General features: G+C 46.8%; 1 protein-coding gene across 3 annotated transcripts; it reads right to left on the bottom strand.

Moving 5' to 3' along the window:
* Window positions 1-11598: 11598 nt before the first annotated feature.
* On the bottom strand, window positions 11599-16602 carry med18 (mediator of RNA polymerase II transcription, subunit 18 homolog (yeast)). Of its 3 annotated transcripts, none has more exons than XM_059949203.1 (3): window positions 16515-16602; window positions 14100-14197; window positions 11599-12263 (listed from the first exon to the last, which is right to left on the bottom strand). In XM_059949203.1, exons 2-3 carry the CDS (start codon window positions 14170-14172, stop codon window positions 11701-11703), a joined length of 636 nt encoding a protein of 211 aa, XP_059805186.1. In that variant the 5' UTR covers window positions 14173-14197; window positions 16515-16602; the 3' UTR covers window positions 11599-11700. The 3 variants fall into 3 exon arrangements, with proteins under 3 accessions (XP_059805186.1, XP_059805187.1, XP_059805188.1); XM_059949204.1 differs by having other exon boundaries at window positions 14100-14193; window positions 16515-16571; XM_059949205.1 differs by lacking the exon at window positions 16515-16602 and adding an exon at window positions 16490-16497 and having other exon boundaries at window positions 14100-14193.
* Window positions 16603-18943: the final 2341 nt, after the last annotated feature.

Genomic DNA, 18943 nt, shown 5'->3' with positions numbered 1-18943 from the left:
ACAGGAGCTCTTGCCTTCCTGAAATCATTTACCATTTCTATTGGGCCAATAAAATCCACGCCTTACTTTGGGTAGGTCCTCCCATCAGCAGAAACATCTCAAAGTAAGAGCAACAATGGGTGTTGACATTATAAAGGAACATAACCCTGGATGTGAGGCTTGATTTAGCTGCAATGAATCTTGTCATGCAGGAAAATGGATCGGTCTTTCTTTGTTTTGTGGCTATCTGTGGGAGGACAAATCTCAGAGTTGCGTTCTGTTTACATATTTTGATAATACTTGAAACTCGGTTCCAGACTATTGTGGTTTCTGTGTTCCATCTGCGGATAAAGCCAAGTTAGGAGTGGTGTGCCTCATGTGCCCCCTGCTGTCTAATCACATCAAGTACAACAGCTAAAGTGTGCAGCAAGTCACAAACCCAACTTCACAGATTAAAGATTAGCTTTATTTGTCGCAGGTAATATGGACAATCAAAACATACAGTGAAATGCGTCCGCATCATAAATATTCATTATGAGCTTAGGTCAAGCTCATGAACTGCTGCCCATTCATAAGACCATAAGATTAAGGAGCAGAAATTTCTGGTAAAATGGCGCCGCACTCGGTCACAGCGGTTTCTATGGGGTGAACGAAAGGTACTACTGTCATATTTAAACTTATTTTTAATGAGTGCAAGATCCTGCTGAAAATTAAGTACTGAAAGTACTACAGGTCTACCCCATCAGCGAGCTGCTCGTTGGTGGAGAGAATGAAGGAGCTGTGCATTGTGCTGGTATCTGAGTTGAGGGAGGCTTACAGTCTAATAGTGAGTAAGTGGCTGGCTTGTTCGCTTTTCTAGTGATTGCAGGGCCATTTTGGACATTGTTAATGCAGAATGCCGCAATTTCGATTCAGTGATGTATTGGCTGAGAGCTGGGGGGAGCTGCGTGATTTCAGTTGTAGCAAGGACTAGGCCTCGGGCTACAGTGTCACCTGTTTACAGCCGCCAGGTAAGAGGCATCAGAGCCGGTCCTCTCCACCAGGGGGCAGTGTGGTGCTGCATCCAGGCTGGAGTCAGTGCTGCCCCCTACTGTTCACTCTGCAGAAGGCAAGCTCTGTTGTGCTCGCCTGCAGATTTCGACAGCATTGGATGGGTTCAGTTTGGACACTTTTATTGAGTGACTGTAGCTTTCTACCTTATACCTGCTATGTGCGGCTTTGTGCTGTGTGTGACTGTTCGCACTGTGTTTTGCACCTTGGTCCCGGAGTAATGCTGTCTCATTTGGCTGTATTCATGTATGTTCGTGTATGGTTGAATGACAATTGAACCTGAATTGAATTAGGCCATTTGGCCTATCGAGTTTGCTCCACCATTTCATCATGGCTGATCCATTTCCTTCTCAGCCCCAATCTCCTGCCTTCTCCCCATGTCTCTTCATACTCTGATTTGTAAACCTTGACCACAAATATACCCAAAGACCCGGCCTCCACAGCCGCCTGTGGCAACAAATTCCACAGATTCACCACTCTCCGACTAAGAAGTTCCTCTTCATCTTAGTTCCAAATGGACGCCCGTCTATTCTGAGCTGTGTCCTCTAATCCCAGACTCCCCCACCACAGGAAACATCCTCTCCACACCCACTCTATCTGTGTCCTCTGGTCCTAGACTCCCCCACCATAGGAAACATCCTCTCCACATCCACTCTATCTGTGCCCTCTAATCCCAGACTCCCCCACCATAGGAAACATCCTCTCCACATCCACTCTATCTGTGCCCTCTGGTCCTAGACTCCCCCACCGTTGGAAACATCCTCTCCACACCCACTCTATCTGTGTCCTCTAATCCCAGACTCCCCCACCATAGGAAACATCCTCTCCACACCCACTCTATCTGTGCCCTCTAATCCCAGACTCCCCCACCATAGAAAGCATCCTCTCCGCACCCACTCTATCTGTGTCCTCTAATCCCAGACTCCCCCGCCATAGGAAACATCCTCTCCACACCCACTCTATCTGTGTCCTCTAATCCCAGACTCCCCCACCATAGGAAACATCCTCTCCACATCCACTCTATCTGTGTCCTCTAATCCCAGACTCCCCCACCATAGGAAACATCCTCTCCACATCCACTCTATCTGTGCCCTCTGGTCCTAGACACCCCCACTACAGTAAACATCTTCTCCACATCCACTCTATCTGTGTCCTCTGGTCCCAGACTCCCCCACTATAGGAAACATCCTCTCCACACCCACTCTATCGAGGCCTTTCAACATTCAATAGGTCTCAACGAGATCTCTCCCCCCACCCCGCATTCTTTTGAATTCCAGTGAATACTGGCATAGGGCCATCAGTCGGTTCTTATATGGTAACTCTTTCATAGATTCAAGATGCAAAGAACATTTATTTATTTGTTTGTTTCTTTGTTTTTTTTATGTATGTATTTATTTATTTACTGAGATACAGCACGGATTAGGCTCTCCCGGCATTTCGATGCACGACACCCAGCAATCCCCCAATTTAACCCCAACCTAATCCTGGGACAACCTACAATGACCAATTAGTCTACCAACTGGTTTGTCTTTGGACTGTGGGAGGAAACCAGAGCACCCGGAGGAAACAAACATTGTCCCATGAACAACGTACAAACTCCTGACAGACAGCGAGGGAACTGAACCAGGGCAGCTGGTACTGTAACGCGTCGTGCTAACCACTACGCTACCATGCCATCCCAAAGTATGTCTGCAGTGTACAGCCCTGAGATTCATCTTCCCCACAGACAGCCGCGAAATAAAGAGACACCATGGAGCCCGTTCGAAGGAGAGTATCAAACGTCCTCCACTCCATGTGCAAAAATAATCACATAAACAGCGATAAAAAAACATGAGCGAAAAACACAGAGTATAAAAAGCACCACCCACAAATCGCTGGAGGAATGCAGGGAGCATGTATGGAAATGAATAAACAGTTAACGTTTCGGACCGACTGAGCCGTGAGGAAGGGTCTGGGCATGAAACATCGACCATCTATTCACCTCCACAGATGCTGCCTGGCCTGCTGAGTTCCTCCCGCATTTTGTGCGTGTTGCTCTGGATTTCCAGCATCAACAGGTTCTCTTGTACAGCACACGAAACACAAAATCGAAACAGTCCAGACACATTCAGTCCCAAAAGGGGAATGATTATAGAGAATTTGATAGGTTCTATCAAATTTCTATTTATTAACTTGACCGTCTTTAGCATGAAGTTTTAATTCTTTGTGCATACTTTTGAAGGCAGCTTACCAGGACAAATACAAATGCGGAACATTGTACCTCTCCAAGTGACTTGAAACTCTGCCAGAAAACAGGGCAAGTTAGAAGTTGGTGTAGAGATCCCGTCTCAGGGAAAGACGGGAGCTTCAGGGCATACCAGGGCATGTCCTCCTCCAGGTTGGGCAGTGAAGCTGCCCTGGAGCTCCCATCTTTCCCTGAGACGGGGTGCTGTTACTATGAACCTGATTCCGATTGGACTGACCCCGGATGGATGGTGAATAGACAGCGAACCATTCACTGTCCAGTACCGGCCCCTGTCATAGATTTGTAGAGTCTTACTGCACGGATCTTGTATGAGCAAGGACTGGGCCCCAAACCGCGGTGCCGCCTGTTTACAGTTGCCTGGAGAGAGGCATCAGAGTTGTGGGGAGAGGGCTTGAGTCTGTGCTGCCGCCTGCTGTTCGCTCAGCAGAAGACAATCTCTATTGCGGTCAGCTGCAGATTTCCGCGATTCAAGTCTGGACCTTTTTTTGTGTTGTTGCATTTTATTTACTTGTAATCTTGCATGTGCTATGTGTGCTTTGAGCTGTGGGTGACTGTTGGTACTGTGTTGGCCCTCGAGTAACGCTGTCTCATTTGGCCATATCCACGGGCATTCGTGTATGGGTGAATGACAATTAAACTTGAATTGAATTGAAACTGGCTGTAAATGATGGTCCATCTCGACCCTGCTAACTGTGGTGTCCAATGAGCTTCTCCCATTGAGTCATAGAAATGTACAGCACACAAACAGGCCATTTGGTCCATCTGCTTGTGTTTGGCCTCTAGCCCTCTAAACCTCTCCTATCTAAGTACTTATTCTAAAAGGCCTTTGAATATTGCTAATGTGCCCACCTCAGCCACTGTTTCCAGCAGGTTATTCCAAATATGTTGTGTAGTATGTATCCGATGTCCCTTTTAAATATCTTGCGCCCGATTCCAAACCCTCTATCACCAAGTGCAGCTCCGTTTGAATTTCTAGTCAATTACAACACACACAAAATGCTGGAGGAACTTGGCAGGTCAGGCGGCATCCATGGAGGGCAATAAGCAGTCACTCTTTTAGACTGAGACCCTTCATCAGGGCTCAGCCCGAAACATCGACTGCTTATTCCCTTCCACAGATGCTGCCTGACCTGAGTTCCTCCATTTTGTGCATGTTGCTCGGGATTTCCAGGATCTGCAGAATCTCTTGGTGCCCTCTCAGAAGGTAATGGGGGGGAGATAGTGATGGTAATGTAATCGATGTCAAAAGAAGGTAGCTTGATTGGTTCTTACGGGAGATGGTCATTGTTAGGGCATATTCTGGAGATACAGATTATACTAATGTTAATTTCAACAACAATCAGTCTTCAGATCTGAATGTCGATTGTAGATTGAATTTAAAATCTGACTCGGAAAACATTGGTCTTCCTGCAGCTGCAGACTGACTGGGGTTGATTGCAAACCAGGAAACACCCATGACCTGAGATGACTGTACTGTATATCCATGAATGCGATAACCATCCCATTGTCCTGAGATGACTGTACTGCATATCCATGAATGTGATAACCATCCCATTGACCTGAGATGACTGTACTGTATATCCATGAATGCGATAACCATCCCATTGTCCTGAGATGACTGTACTGCATATCCATGAATGTGATAACCATCCCATTGACCTGAGATGACTGTACTGCATATCCATGAATGTGATAACCATCCCATTGACCTGAGATGACTGTACTGCATATCCATGAATGTGATAACCATCCCATTGACCTGAGATGACTGTACTGTATATGCATGAATGCAATAAATAACCCATTGATCTGAGATGACTGCCTATGAATGCAGCTGAGAGATAGCAGTGACTAACATTGATTTTGTGTGTCTGGAGTGTTGATCTGAAGATATAGGTGTTTGGAGATCATTTGTTACTCAAAGGAAGTATTGGGAATGCATTGTAATGTAGAATTGTCCTGTTGTTACCTTTGATCTTTAGCAAATAAAAATGTGATGTAATGTTGGTTCAGGGAGCCTCCCTCCAGAGTGACTCCAAATACCATCAGCTTCTGGGTGCCGAATCTTTTATACTATCAGCCACGTGTCTCTCCAGAGTGACAGTCACAACGGTCATGCCTGGCACTTCTCTGGTGTGCACATTACTCGCTTCCCCATCAACCTCTGCTTGAATGTTGTCTAGGTCCTGCTGCGTGCAGGCACGGCTACTTCACGGGACGAGGAGACGCAAGTGGACATGAACATTGTACGTGACCATGGACAACCCCTCCCGTGACCTTAGAATGGTTGGAAGGTTGTTGCTAAAGCAGCTAAGGAAGTTTGTGTCCTGGGTACCACCCTGAAGAACACATACAGAGGTAAAAGCCCGGGATCATAATTAGACCATTTGGCCCATCAAGTGTGCTCTGCTATTTGATCGTGACTTTTTAAACCAATCTTCCTTGCTCCTTATAGCACAGAACAGGCCTTTTCCGCACAACGAGCTGTGTCACCCAGCAACCCACCTACTTAACCACAGTCTAATCACAGGACAACTTACAATGGCCAACTAACCTACTAACTCTGGACTGTGGAAGAGAAATGGGGCACCCGGAGCACACCCACACATTCACGGGACAGATGTACTGTCGCCTTAGAGGGGGCTGGAACTGAACTCAGGATTCTGGAACACCCTGAGCTGTAACAGTGTCACCCCATAAACCTGACCTACTGACCACTCTTTCTCAAGGGTCGCAGTAATACTCTGTGCCATGATAAGGAAATAAAAGTTAACTTTATTTGAAAAACGTCATGTTTCTCAGCCAGCTCCAACATGCACACTGGAGTTCAAAGTTCAAAGCAGATTTTATTATCAAGGTACATTGGTGTCACCATATACCACCCTGAGATTGCATTTTCTTGAACTCTAGTCCTCCCTCCGTTGAGGACATCTTCAAAAGGTGATGCCTGAGGAATACAGCATCCATCGTTAAGGGCACTCACCATCCAGGACATGCCCCCCCATGTTACTAACAGCAGGGAGGCAATACAGGAGCCTGAAGATACACGCTTGGTATTTAAGAAAAGATTCCTTCCCTTTACCATCAGATTTCTGACAGTACATGAACCCAAAATACTTCACTAATTTGCTCTCTTTTTATACTATTTATTATATTTATTGTCACCTGTAATAATCTTTAAATGTACTGCATTGTACTGCTGCCACAAAACAAAGAAACTTCATGGCATATGTCACTAAAAATAAAACTTGATATTGAAGTTTAACGAAGATCTGCCGCTGTTCCCAGTCTGGCCAACAGGTGGCTCTACGTGTTCGGCTGACTAACAGGCACCCAACAGACCACACATGCCCCATCAGATTAGATCTGCTCCAGGCTGTTCAGCAGCGGGCAATGGGAGCCAGCCTTTCCAGTGGCACCACACGCCAGTCCCCACAGAGGGATCAGAAGTGGAAAGAGTGAGCAATTTCAAGTTCCTGGGTGTCAGCATCTCTGAGGATCTATCCTGGGCCCAACATATCAATGCTGCCACAAAGAAGGCACGACAGCGGCCATATTTCATTAGAAGTTTGGGTTGATTTCGTATGTCACCAAAGGCACTTGCAAGTTTTTACCGATGTACTGGGGAGAGCATTCTAACTGGCTGCGTCACTGGTATGGGGGTGGGGAGCAAGGTACTGCTGAACAGGTTCAAAGTAAGCTGCAGAGAGTTGTAAGTTTAGTCCACTCCATCATGGGCACTAACCTCTGTATTATCCAGGACATCTTCAAGGAATGATGCCTCAAAAAGGCAGTGTCCATTATTAAAGAACCCCATCACCAAGTTTATACCCTCTTCTCATTGCTACCATCAGGGAAGAGGTACAGGGGCCTGATGACACACACTCAACAATTCAGAAACAGCTTCTTCCCCTCTGCCACTCAGTTTCTGAATGGACATTGAACCCACGAACACTTCCTCACTACTTGCTTAATTTCTATTTATTCCTTATTTAACAAAAATTACGACGTATGTCGATGAATGGAGACCTGCTGCTGTTCCCACAAAGTACACTGCAGATGCTGTGGTCAGATCAAGACGTACAAACAAGCTGGATGAACTCAGCAGGTCGGGCAGCATCCGTTGAAAACAGATCAACAAATGCTGCCCGACCTGCTGAATTCATCCAGCTTGTTTGTACGTGCTGCTGTTCCCAGCCTGGCCACCAGATGGCGACAGGTGTCCAAGAGGCACTCAACACACCACAGGTCCCATCATTTCCAGGCCGTTCAGCAGTGAGCAAGTCTCTCAGTCACTCTGAACAGAAGTTTATAAGATTACGAGAGGCAGAGATAGCCAGTCAGCATCTTTATCCTCAGTGCCAAACGTCTACTACTCGAGGACAGGCTTTTGAAGTGTGAGGGGTAACTTCAAAGGACATGTATGGGGCAAGTCATGTTTTCACACAGGGTGAGGGTGCATGCGTTTCAGAGAAGGTTGCAAGAGGCCCTTAAATGGGAGTACGAATGATGCATCATAGTCTCGTTCAACAATTTGAGAAAGTTGCCCAGAGCAGTGGACTCTGACCAATATATAGTGGGCACATCCCTCCCCACCATCAGTGTAATGGTAGATAATAGTGTTATTCCTACACCATTCAGTTAGCCACACCCACATGGGAGGAGTTCACATACTGTACAAGCAGTGTTACACTAGACAACATGTTTTGAAAATGGTTCTTCCTCAGAAATGTTTTTTTTTTGTTTATGATAGACACCTTGAAGACTACTTGCATAATGTAGGGATCTGGAAAAACAAGAAATTACCTTTTATTGAATATAATCCATTAAATTCCATAATGGTGCTGACACTTTGCAATAGTTCAACTAACCTAAAAGTGTTTTGTTGATGATTTTCATTTGTACTCAGTGTCTGAGGCTTCTTGCTTAAGTGTCCAACAATAATCAGCCAGTATTGATGGATTCCAGTTCCCCTGATACCATTTCTCCATGACCACAATGTTCTGGTGAAACCTTTCACCGTGCTCGTCACTGACAGGGCCAAGATTTGCAGGGAAGATGTCTAAATGGGAATGCAGAAAATGAATCTTTAGTGACATGTTGCACTTCATGGTTTTGTATGCTTGAAGCATGTTGTCAACCAGCTACAGGTAGTTTGGTGCTCTGTAGTTGCCAAGAAAATTTTCAACACCAGTCTTGAATGCCTTCCATGTGATTTTCTCCGGTCCCACTAGAAGTTCTTCGAATTGCCTGTCACTGGTGACCTGTTTGTGGACCAACAAACATGCCTTCCTTAATCTTGGCATCAGTTATTCTGACTTGAATTTTGAATTGAAGTAACAAATATAATTGTTTTTTTTTAAATGGTGCATGTAAATTTCATGATCACCAGCCCAAAATCCATGAAATGCATCAAACAGTAAACATGAAGCAGAATGTTTGCTGTCCAGGTTTATCAATAAAGTTCAGTTGATTATCCTGCATGCTGTGCTCTGCACCGTCCCTCAATAATGAAACCAACAAACAATGTTTGCTGACGATTGTGGGCTGCCCCCAGCACATCCTTGGGTGTACTGGTCATTGATGCAAACAGGACGGGGTGTGGGGGGGAGCAGGCTCCAAAGAGTGATCCAACCAAGACCTCAGCAGTGGAGCTGGCGGATGATGACCCATCACAACGGCAGCGTAGGCGGAGGAAGAGTGCAGCAGCGAAAGCCCCCCCACCCCCACTAGGCGTTTTGCACTCCACACCGCTGGAGCCTGACCCTGATCGGTCAAGGCCCGGGGGGGGGGGGGGGGTGGCTGCCTATACATCACCCTCCCCACACTCTCAGGCGTAATCCAGCCTAACAGCCTGGATCAAGTCCTGTGGCGAACCCTCTACAGCCCATCTCCACATCCGCCATCTTTGTCCCTGCATTGCTGGGTACTTCAGGGCTTTCCTCTCATGAGCCTCCTCGCATCCTTCCTCCCGTGGTACTGTGAGCTCCACCAGCATGACTCCTGCGTCTTCGGTGGAGCACAGTACGACGTCTGATCGAAGTGCGGTTTGCACCAGCTCCGGGAACTGCGGCTTCCTCTCCACGTCAACCCTCATCTCCCACCATGTGGCGGTTTGCAGCAGGTTGGATTTAGGCCTCTTTGATGTGACTGGCGTGGCCCTCTCCTCGATGAAAATGACTGCCCCGTCTGCCTCTCTGCTAGCTGTTCTCTTTTCACACCTCTCCACTCTCTCCAGTGTGTCAGCAAGGGACAACAGGGCCTTGTCGTGGGGCCACCTACACCCATCCTTGTGTTAAAGCTGTTTTGCATCCTGACAGTATTTGTGCCAGTGAACCCCCTGACCACAAAGCTTGCAATTAGCGTCCTCTCTCAGCCCCTGAAATAATATGCAAGACAGAGAAATGAGAATCGGTTGAAGTTGCGTACTTAGATTTTCAGAAGGCCTTTGCAAAGTGCCACACCAGGCTGCTAACAAGCTACAAGCCCATGGTATTTCAGGAGAGATACTAGCATGTATAAAGCAGTGACTGATTGGCAGCAGAAAAAGGTCAGGAATAAAAAGAACCATTTCTGGCTGGCTGCTGGCGACTAGTGGTGTTCCACAGGGGTCTGGGTTGAGACCGATTCTTTTTACATTTCATGTCAATAATTTGGATGATGGAATTGATGGCTTTGTTGCAAAGTTTGCAGATGATGTGAAAATAGGTGGAAGGGCAGACAGTTTTGAGGAAGTAGAGAGGCTACAGAAGGACTTGGACAGATTAGGGGAATGGGCAAAGAAGGGGCAGATGGAATACAGTGTTGGGAAATGTATGGTCATGCACTTTGATAGAAGAATTGAAAGGGTTGATTATTTTCTAAATGGAGAGAAAATACAAAAAACTGGGGTGCAAGGGACTTGTGCAGGATTCCCTAAAGGATAATTTGCAAGTTGAGTCTGTGGTGAGGAAGGCAAATGCATTTGCTGCAACGCACACTAAATGCTGGTGAAACGCAGCAGGCCAGGCAGCATCTATGGGGAGAAGCACTCATGACGTTTCAGGCCTTCTGAAGGGTCTCTGCCCGAAACGTCGACAGCACCTCTCCCTCTAGAAGCTGCCTGGTCTGCTGCGTTCCACCAGCATTTTGTGTCTGTTGCTTGAATTTCCAGCATCTGCAGATTCTTTGTAAATGCAATTGCTTCCTGGTACAGATTGAAAAGTCTAGATTTGGACAAGCTCCTTGTCTCCCGTCAGTCATTTCAAGAGGACTAGAATATAAAAGCAAGGATGTAATGTTGAAACTTTATAAAGCACCAGTGAGGCCTCACTTGGAGTATTGTGAGCAGGTTTGGGCACTTATCTTAGAAAGAACTTGCTGAAACAGGACAGGGTTCAAAGGAAGTGCACAAAAATGATTCCAGAATTGAAAGGCTTGTCACCTGAAGAGTGTTTGATGGCTCTGGGCCTGTATTCACTGGAATTCAGAAGAATGATGGGTGACTCATTGAAACCTATCGACTGGTGAAAAGCCTTGATAGAGTGGATGTAGAGAGGATGTTTTCTATGGTGGGAGAGTCTAAGACCAGAGGACACAGCCTCAGAATAGAGGGATATCCTTTTAGAACAGAAATGAGGAGAAATTCCTTTAGTCAGAGAGTGGTGAACTTTGACTTGGCCTCTGCATCCAGATGTGGCAATGAACTGCACAGATTCCCTATCCTCTGGGTAAAAATATACATTCTGAGCAGCTGCATCACTGCCTGGTGAAATTGCACCATCTTGGATCGCAAGACCCTGCAGTGGATAGTGAGGTCAGCTGAGAAGATCATCAGGGTCTTTCTTCCCGCCATTACGGACACTTACACTACACGTTGCATCCACAAAGCAAACAGCATTATGAAGGACCCCACGCACCCCTCATACAAACTCTTCTCTCTTCTGCCGTCTGGGAAAAGGCTCCAAAGCATTCGGGCTCTTACAACCAGACTATGTAACAGTTTCTCCCCCCAAGCTATCAGACTCCTCAATATCCAGAGCCTGGACTGACACTTTGCCTTATTGTCCTGTTTATTATTTATTGTAATGCCTGCACTGTTTTGTGCACTTTATGTAGTCCTGGGTAGGTCTGTAGTCTAGGGTAGTTTTTTTCTGTGTTGTTTTTTTACATAGTTCAGTCTAGTTTTTGTACTGTGTCATGTAACACCACGGTCCTGAAAAAACGTTGTCTCATTTTTACTGTGTACTGTACCAGCAGTTATGGTCCAAATGACAATAAAAGTGACTTGACTTGACTTGAATATTGTTCAAAGTTCTTAAATAAATGAAAAGAAAAAGCAGAAGCAAAAGAAATCCTGAGTTTATTACAAAACTATTTACAGTTCAGTGAACGAAGCAGGACAGTTCTCAGTGCCACGGACAGTCTTACCCACACACCATGGAGACTCAGGACACTTGATGCAATCTTTTTGGGTCAACCTTTTCCAGATGAACCAAAGGCTTCAGCTGCTCTGAAAAGTTCTTCATGTCGTCTGAAACTGCATCCTGGCCGGGAGGAGCCACCACGTTCAGCTCCACGAGGTAGGACAGCGACAGGGGCTCGATGTTCTCCAGGTTGTTGGGCAGCAGAATGCGGAAGACCTTGGACACCAGGATCTTCATGATCCCTTTGCGGAAGATGTGGCCCTTCACCACGAACTCGTGGTCCATCCGGAAGCCCATCTCCGTGAGGAACTCCGTCAGGTTGTCCGACGTGGCGATGTCCACGCAGTTCCGCACCAGGGCCGACCTGTTCTTGTCGCCGATCTCCGGCTGCCCGAGGTAGCGGAGCAGCCACGGCACGTTCGGCTTGTCCACGGAACGCCGCGCCCGCAGGATGAATGGGCTTCCCTGCTGAGCTTTCAACAGGAAGACCAGCTCGTGATCGACAAACGTCTCCGGCTCCATGTTATCACAAAGTCCGCGCAGGCGATGGAGAAGGCTTTCCAGGCTCTGGTCCAGCACACTCCCTGCACGAGATACAAAGGGTTGGACTCAGTGAGCGGCCGAAATTCTAAGCAATGAATTTAAGGTGTAGGTGGCAAGTTCAAAGCAGACGTGTGAGGACAAGTTTTATTTTTACACAGATTGGTGGGCTTGGGTCATGTGTGCAAAGGCTCTTCGATAAGAACAAGAACGGCATTTCATCGTCCGGTACACAATTCGAATGAGCAGGAGCGCCAGGAGCTGTATCAATACGATACATTTCCTCATCAAGACCACACCAATCATCAAAAACACAACAGATTCTGCAGATGCTGGAATTCCAAAGCAACACACACAAGATGCTGGAGGCAGCATCTGTGGAGATGAAAATACAGTCGACATTTCGGACCAAGGCACTTCTTCAGGACCCGTCATCAAAGAACCCCTCCGTCGGGGCCGAACTGTGTTCCCGCAGCCACCACCAGGCAGGAGTTCCTCCAGCATTTTGTGTGCGTGACTCACGCCTATTCATCCCGACCTGCACTCACTTTACAGCATCACCTGCTCGATGATGCAAATCTCTAATCAGCCGATTACGTGTCAGTCCCACGAGGAGCAAACAGCAGGGTAATGATGTGTAATCCACATGCACCCATAACAGGCTTCAACTCAAAACGTCCAGTTTATTCTTCTCCACAGAGGCTGCCTGACCTGCTGAGTTCCTCTACAGTCCTGTGTGTGTTGCTCTAGATTTCCAGCATCTCTTGAGGTTATTATTTATACTCCAGTCTTTGTCATTAATATTCAGAAAACCCTCTGCACTTCTCCATAGTTGCCAATACAACATCTGTCACCTCCTGTTTTCTATTTCTACCACTGATCTTTCAATTGCATGCCTTTCCATCTTGGTTAGAGGTTAATAGGGTCTTGATTTGCAAACATACTGAATACTGAGAGGCTTAGATAGAGGGGACAACAAGAGGATGTCTCTACCTTAGTAGAATCCAGGATCAGAGTGCACAGTCCCAGGATAGAAAGATGTCCCTTTAGTACTGAGATGAGAGTAGTGAATCTGTGGAATTCATTGCCATAGATCGCTGTGAAATCCAAGTCATTGGGTATATTTAAAGCAAAGGTTGATAGGCTCTTGATTAGTAAGAGAAGGCATGAGAATGGAATTGAGAGGGAAAATAAATCAGTCTTGATGGAACAGCAGAGCAGACTCGATGGGCCAAATGGCCTAATTCTGCTCCAATGTTCTATGGACAAAATATTACAATTCTACCTACTTAACTAAGAAATTGTGAAATACAAAATCCCAAACAGACATCAAGTATGAGACCGGAACAGCATGGCAGCTTAGCTTTACAGAACCATAACTGGGGTAATACCCCAAGACCATAAGATATCGGAGCAGAGTTGGGCCATTTGGCTCATCAAGTCTGCTCTGTCATTTCATCATGGCTGATCCATTTCCCTCTCAGCCCCAATCTCCTGGCTTCTCTCCGTATCCCTTCATGCCCTGACTAATCAAGAATATCAACCTCTGCCTTAAGTATACCCAATGACTTGGCCTCCACAGCCACCTGTGGCAATGGATTTCACAGATTCACCACTCTCCAGCTAAAGAAATTGCTCTACATCTCTGTTTAAACAATATGATCTCTGTTTAAAAAGCAATAAAATAAAATCCCGGTTTCACCTATCACCTGCCACCTTGTGCTTCTTCCTCCTCCTGCCCCCCAGCTTCTCACTTCCCTTCCAGCCCTGGTGAAGGGTCTCAGCCGGAAACATTGACTCTTTACTCTTTTCCATAGGTGCCGTCTGGCCCGCAGATTTTGTGTGTGTTGCAATATAATTGGAGGAACCACTTATCATACCCTGTAGAATGTACTCCATCATGTTGATGGCTCCACCGATAACTGGCATCACGGTCACAGGAGGGGCCTCCATGCTGCGTCGTCTCCAAAGAACCTGACTGACAGAGAAACCGCTGTTAACAAGAGATCACGAAGACTGTATTGTGAGGTGGGTCAGGTGAACAGTTAATCATTTATACGCATCTTCAGATTTAGAGTAATCCACAACCATACCCACTAACGTACAGCAATTGAGATCTGAAAATACAAATCCATAACTCATTGAAAGCGGCGTCACTGGGCTGTAAAGAAAGCTTTTGGCGAATTGGCCTTCATCAATCGAAGTACTGAGTACAGGAGATGGGATGTTATGTTGAAGTTGTATGAGACATTGGTGAGATCTAATTTGGAGCATTGTGTGCAGTTTTGATCTCTGACCTACAGGAAAGATGTAAATAAGGTTGAAAAAGTACAGAGAAAATCTACAAGGAATGTGAAGGGACTGGAGACCCTGAGTTATACGGAAAGGTTGAACAGGTTAGGACTTTTTTGCTTCGAACGTAGAAGATAGAGGGGAGGTGTAGATGAGTACAGATATGGTGGTTCTTTAAGGTTGTTATAGACAGGAGTGGTAATAAGGACAAGCTCCCACTACCTGTTAAATGCTCCCAGAGGTGTGCACCCCAAATAGCCTCTGACAACCAAGTCCAGCTCCTGGCCTTCACGTGCAGCATAGCTACTAAGTCTTACAGAACAGTTTCTACTGACGGGAGAAGGGGCAATGGCAAGTTACAGGCACCTTAAAACCAGTCGCTTCGGGCAGATGGGGCTCGTCAGCCATGGTTGACAGCTCTTCTAGAAGGAAAACTCTGATTTCAAACCTCCGCTGCCTTGAGGCCATACCCACTCATGGGGGAGGCTTCGGGAGTAAACCCTGAGGGAAAAATCCAGAGCTGGAGTCCCTAAGGCCATCCTACATTGAGTCTAATACTGAATGGCAACTCATGCAATGCTGCTGGTACCAAATTGTATTGGTCTCTTCCGTTCCTTTGGGCTCATCAGATGAGTGGAGAGGGGGAGCTTGCTACATGGGCAATAGCTTGCTCTCCATATCGTACTGCCCAGGCTTGCATATCTATGTAGCTAGGACGCAACATCCATGGTCAACTCTGACCGACGGAGGCCCTCACCTCACCTCATAGATAGGATAAATGCAGAACAATGACTACTTTGTACTGAGATGGAATTTGCTTTCAGAAGCACAAGAGATTCTACAGATGTTGTGAATCCAGAGCAACATACACAAAATGCTGGAGGAACTCAACAGGTCAGGCAACATCTATAGAAATGAATAACATTTTGGGCCAAGACACTTCATCAGGACTGAAAAGGAAAATGTCAGAATAAAAACATGGGGGGAAAGGGAAGGAGGCTAGCCAGAAGGTGATTGGTGGGAAACATCCAAGGGTTAGAGAAGGAAGAATCTGACAGGAGAGGAGAGTGGACCATAGGAGAAAGGGAAATTGGAAGGGACCCAGGGGGAAGTGCTAGGCAGATGAGAAGTAAAAGGTCAGTGTGGCCCCTTTCCCACCCACCTTCTACATAATGAAACACCAACATAAAAATTAGCACTGTGTTTTTATGCCAACAGTGAGACCCATGAGTGGTCTGGGGCTGGTTAGGAACTGGATTTGATGACAGTAATGTGGTTGCCTTCAAGACCTACATTATGGAAATGGACCCATCAGTGCAACATATCCTTGCCAACCAAACACCCAATTACACAAATCCCAGCTTGCTCTCCCCATAACCCCATCAACACTTCAGCATTGGTGTAAGTGGAGAGGAAGGAACTGGAAAGGGGACTTAAAGGAGTTTTAAAGCACCACACTGCTGCCACAAACAACAAATTTCATGGCATGTGTCAGTGATGATAACCTGATTCTGATTCCGGGGTCTGATGAGTTCTTGACCAACCAGCAAAACCCTAATCACTACCTCAGTATAGTAACACCACGGCGACAACGCAGGGAAATGGGCTTTGTTCTTTTATTGGTCAAATAGAGCTCCTTCATGTGAAAAAGTCTGTAATTTATGCTGTCCTTGTGAATGCTGCTTATCTGATGCTACTTGACTGAAATGCTGCAGCAAGTATGTTTTTCATTGCATCTCTGCATGTTCACTTGTGCGTATGACAATAAACTGGACTTTTACATTTTGGTTTGCACAGAGAGAGTCTGATAGCTGGAACTCGCTGCCAGAGGTGGTGGTGGGATGAGATGCAATCACAGTGTTTAAAAGAGATTTAGAGGTGCACTGAGATAGACTCCTCTCCCTCCCCTCCCTCTTCTCCCCGCCCCTCCCTCCTCTCCCCTCTCCCTCCCTCCTCCCTCTCTCTTCTCATTCCTCACCCCTTCTCTCTCCCTCCCTACTTACACCAGAGTGGCCCCTACCCGGACGGACTCCCCAAACGGACAGTTATGAGTTTCCGGCTGGAAATACCGTCCGGACGGGAGCGCGGGTCCCGAAAGAAGGTTCCGGCTCTCGAGTCATTGAATTGAAATCATTCGGGGCCCCGGGATCCCGCGGCTCGGCTCCCGGAGTTTGGGGCCGGGGTCCCGCGGATCTGTGCCCAAGGCGCCCCTCAGCCTGCGACATGGCTCAATGAGATACCAAAGGGCAGCCGTGTGATAACAGAGTCCTCAGGACTCCCCCAGTTCACCTTCAACGTGAAGCCGTGGGACCTTCACACCCTTCCCCCGCCTCTACCCCCACAACCTCAACAATCCCCCTCCCAGGCACAGCAAGATTCCAAAGAGCCGTGTGCCAGTGGAGCCGGTGGCAAAGCTGCCGATTCAGAATCAGAAATCAGGCTTAATATCACAGGCATATATCGTTAAATTTGTTGATAAATGTGGCAGCCGTACATTACAGTACCTAATACTAAAAAACTGTAAATTAGGGTAGGTAATATATATTTACTTAAAGAGTAAAATTAACTATGTAGTGCCAACAGAAAGCAATGAGGTAGTATTCATGGGTTCAATGTCCATTCAGAAATCAAGGTGATTGCTCAAACTGGGTGGGGGGGGGGACTGGGTTTGTTGTGGGATGGCGACGGGGTGATAAAGTGGGAAGTTGGGAGGGGATGGCTAGACTGGGTAAAGAGCTGAAGGAGGAGGCAGCTGATAGGAGGGGATGTGGACCATGGGACAAAGGGAACGAGAGGGAGAGCCAGAGGGAGGTGAGGAGAATTGGGAACGGAAAGCGAGGGAGAGGGAAGGAATTACTGGAAGTTAGAGAAACCGATTTTCATGCCAACAGGTTGGAGGCTACCCAGACAATATCAGGTGTTGCTCCTCCAGCCTGAGTTTGGCATCTTTGTGGCAGCCGAGGAGACGATGAACAGATTTGCCAGAATGCTAATTGGGAAGTTACATTGAGCTGGATGTGTTAATTTGGGTGTTCCTCAAGATTTGCGCCATCAGCAAAATCTCCTGGTTTTTTTTTGTGTAGCTTAGTGGACCCAGTATAGAGCCGAACCTTTTGCTGTTCGTGGTTTCACTTCTGTGTTTTATTAGCCATTACTGCCTGAATTCTGGAATAACTATCAGATCGGAGTTTCAGAGGAGGGAAATCAACACGGTGTATTTACAGTGTCCTACCAGTATTGTTCTCGTTCAGACCAGTTCAGTACTTTGCTGAGATGAGTCATCCTCAGGGTGGAGGGGAAACAGCTTTTATTCCATCTGAGTGCCCACCAACCTGATGGCATGAACATCAATTTCTCCCTCTGTTAACTAATGACCCCTCCCTCCTCTGTTCCCCACTCTGACCTTTCACTTCTTCTCACCTGCCTGTTACCTTCTTCCCTCCTCCTTCCCTTTCTCCCATGATTCCCTCTCCTCTCCTATCACATTTCTTCTTCAGCCCTTGACTCTTCCCACACCCCTGGCTTCACATATCACCTTCCAGCTAGCCTCCTTCCCCTCCTCATTGAGGTGAGTGCAGAGCACGAGGGAGTGTCTCGCTGTTGGAGGAAGGTGTCTGCGTGTGACAGTCTCCCTCTTTCTGTTGCTTGCTGCACCCTGAGGAAGGTCTCTCTCTCTTCCTCAATGCTGTCGAAGGATAATGACAGAGTTTTGGCTCTTGGGCGAGGTTTAGTCAGAGCTGTTTGTGGACTGGGCTCTGTAGTTCACGTTGTGATGTGTTTCTGGTTCCCGCTCACTCCTTTATTTGTTGCCATTTTGGGTGATTTTGAATCGGAGCGGCCTGCAGATAACAAACACTGAGCTGAACGGAATTTGCCTGGACTCCTTTGAATTTGTGTTTTATAGTCTGTGATTTTCCTTGCTTTTTTTTGTTGCCATTTGCGCAATTTGTTTTTTTTTTTGCGTGTGGGGGTGAGGTTGGTGCTTTTCTTTGAACAGGCTCCATGGTTTTTCTTTGTTTCGTGGCTGTCTGTGGGGAGGACAATCACAGAGTTGTATACTGCATAAGTACTTTGATAATGTACTTCAAATCTTTGAAGCTCTTCCAACCTCACCACCCAGCAGGATCTCTGTCCTTCCCTAAATCCAGGGAAAGACGGGGTTATAAACTGATGGAACTTAAAAGCACTTAGAACTCTTTAATACCCATTATTCTAATTTCAGCTCAGAGACTGGCGACAGAAGGAAGAAATCCTCTCTGACCTGTGGAGGAGGAGGTCTAAGGATACAGTCCCGTCCTCACCATACACCATCAGCAGGACACTTAGAGGGTAAACATTTGACGCAGTTCTGCAGATGCTGGAAATCCAGAGCAACCCACACAAAATGCAACTCAGCAAGTCACGCAGCGTCTATGGTACCCCTGGACCATCA

This window comes from Hypanus sabinus, chromosome 24, assembly GCF_030144855.1.
Source record: "Hypanus sabinus isolate sHypSab1 chromosome 24, sHypSab1.hap1, whole genome shotgun sequence".
In the NCBI taxonomy this organism is placed as follows: domain Eukaryota; kingdom Metazoa; phylum Chordata; class Chondrichthyes; order Myliobatiformes; family Dasyatidae; genus Hypanus; species Hypanus sabinus.
The sequence above is the reverse complement of the archived record's forward strand: the minus strand, read 5'-3'. Positions and strand labels throughout refer to the sequence as shown.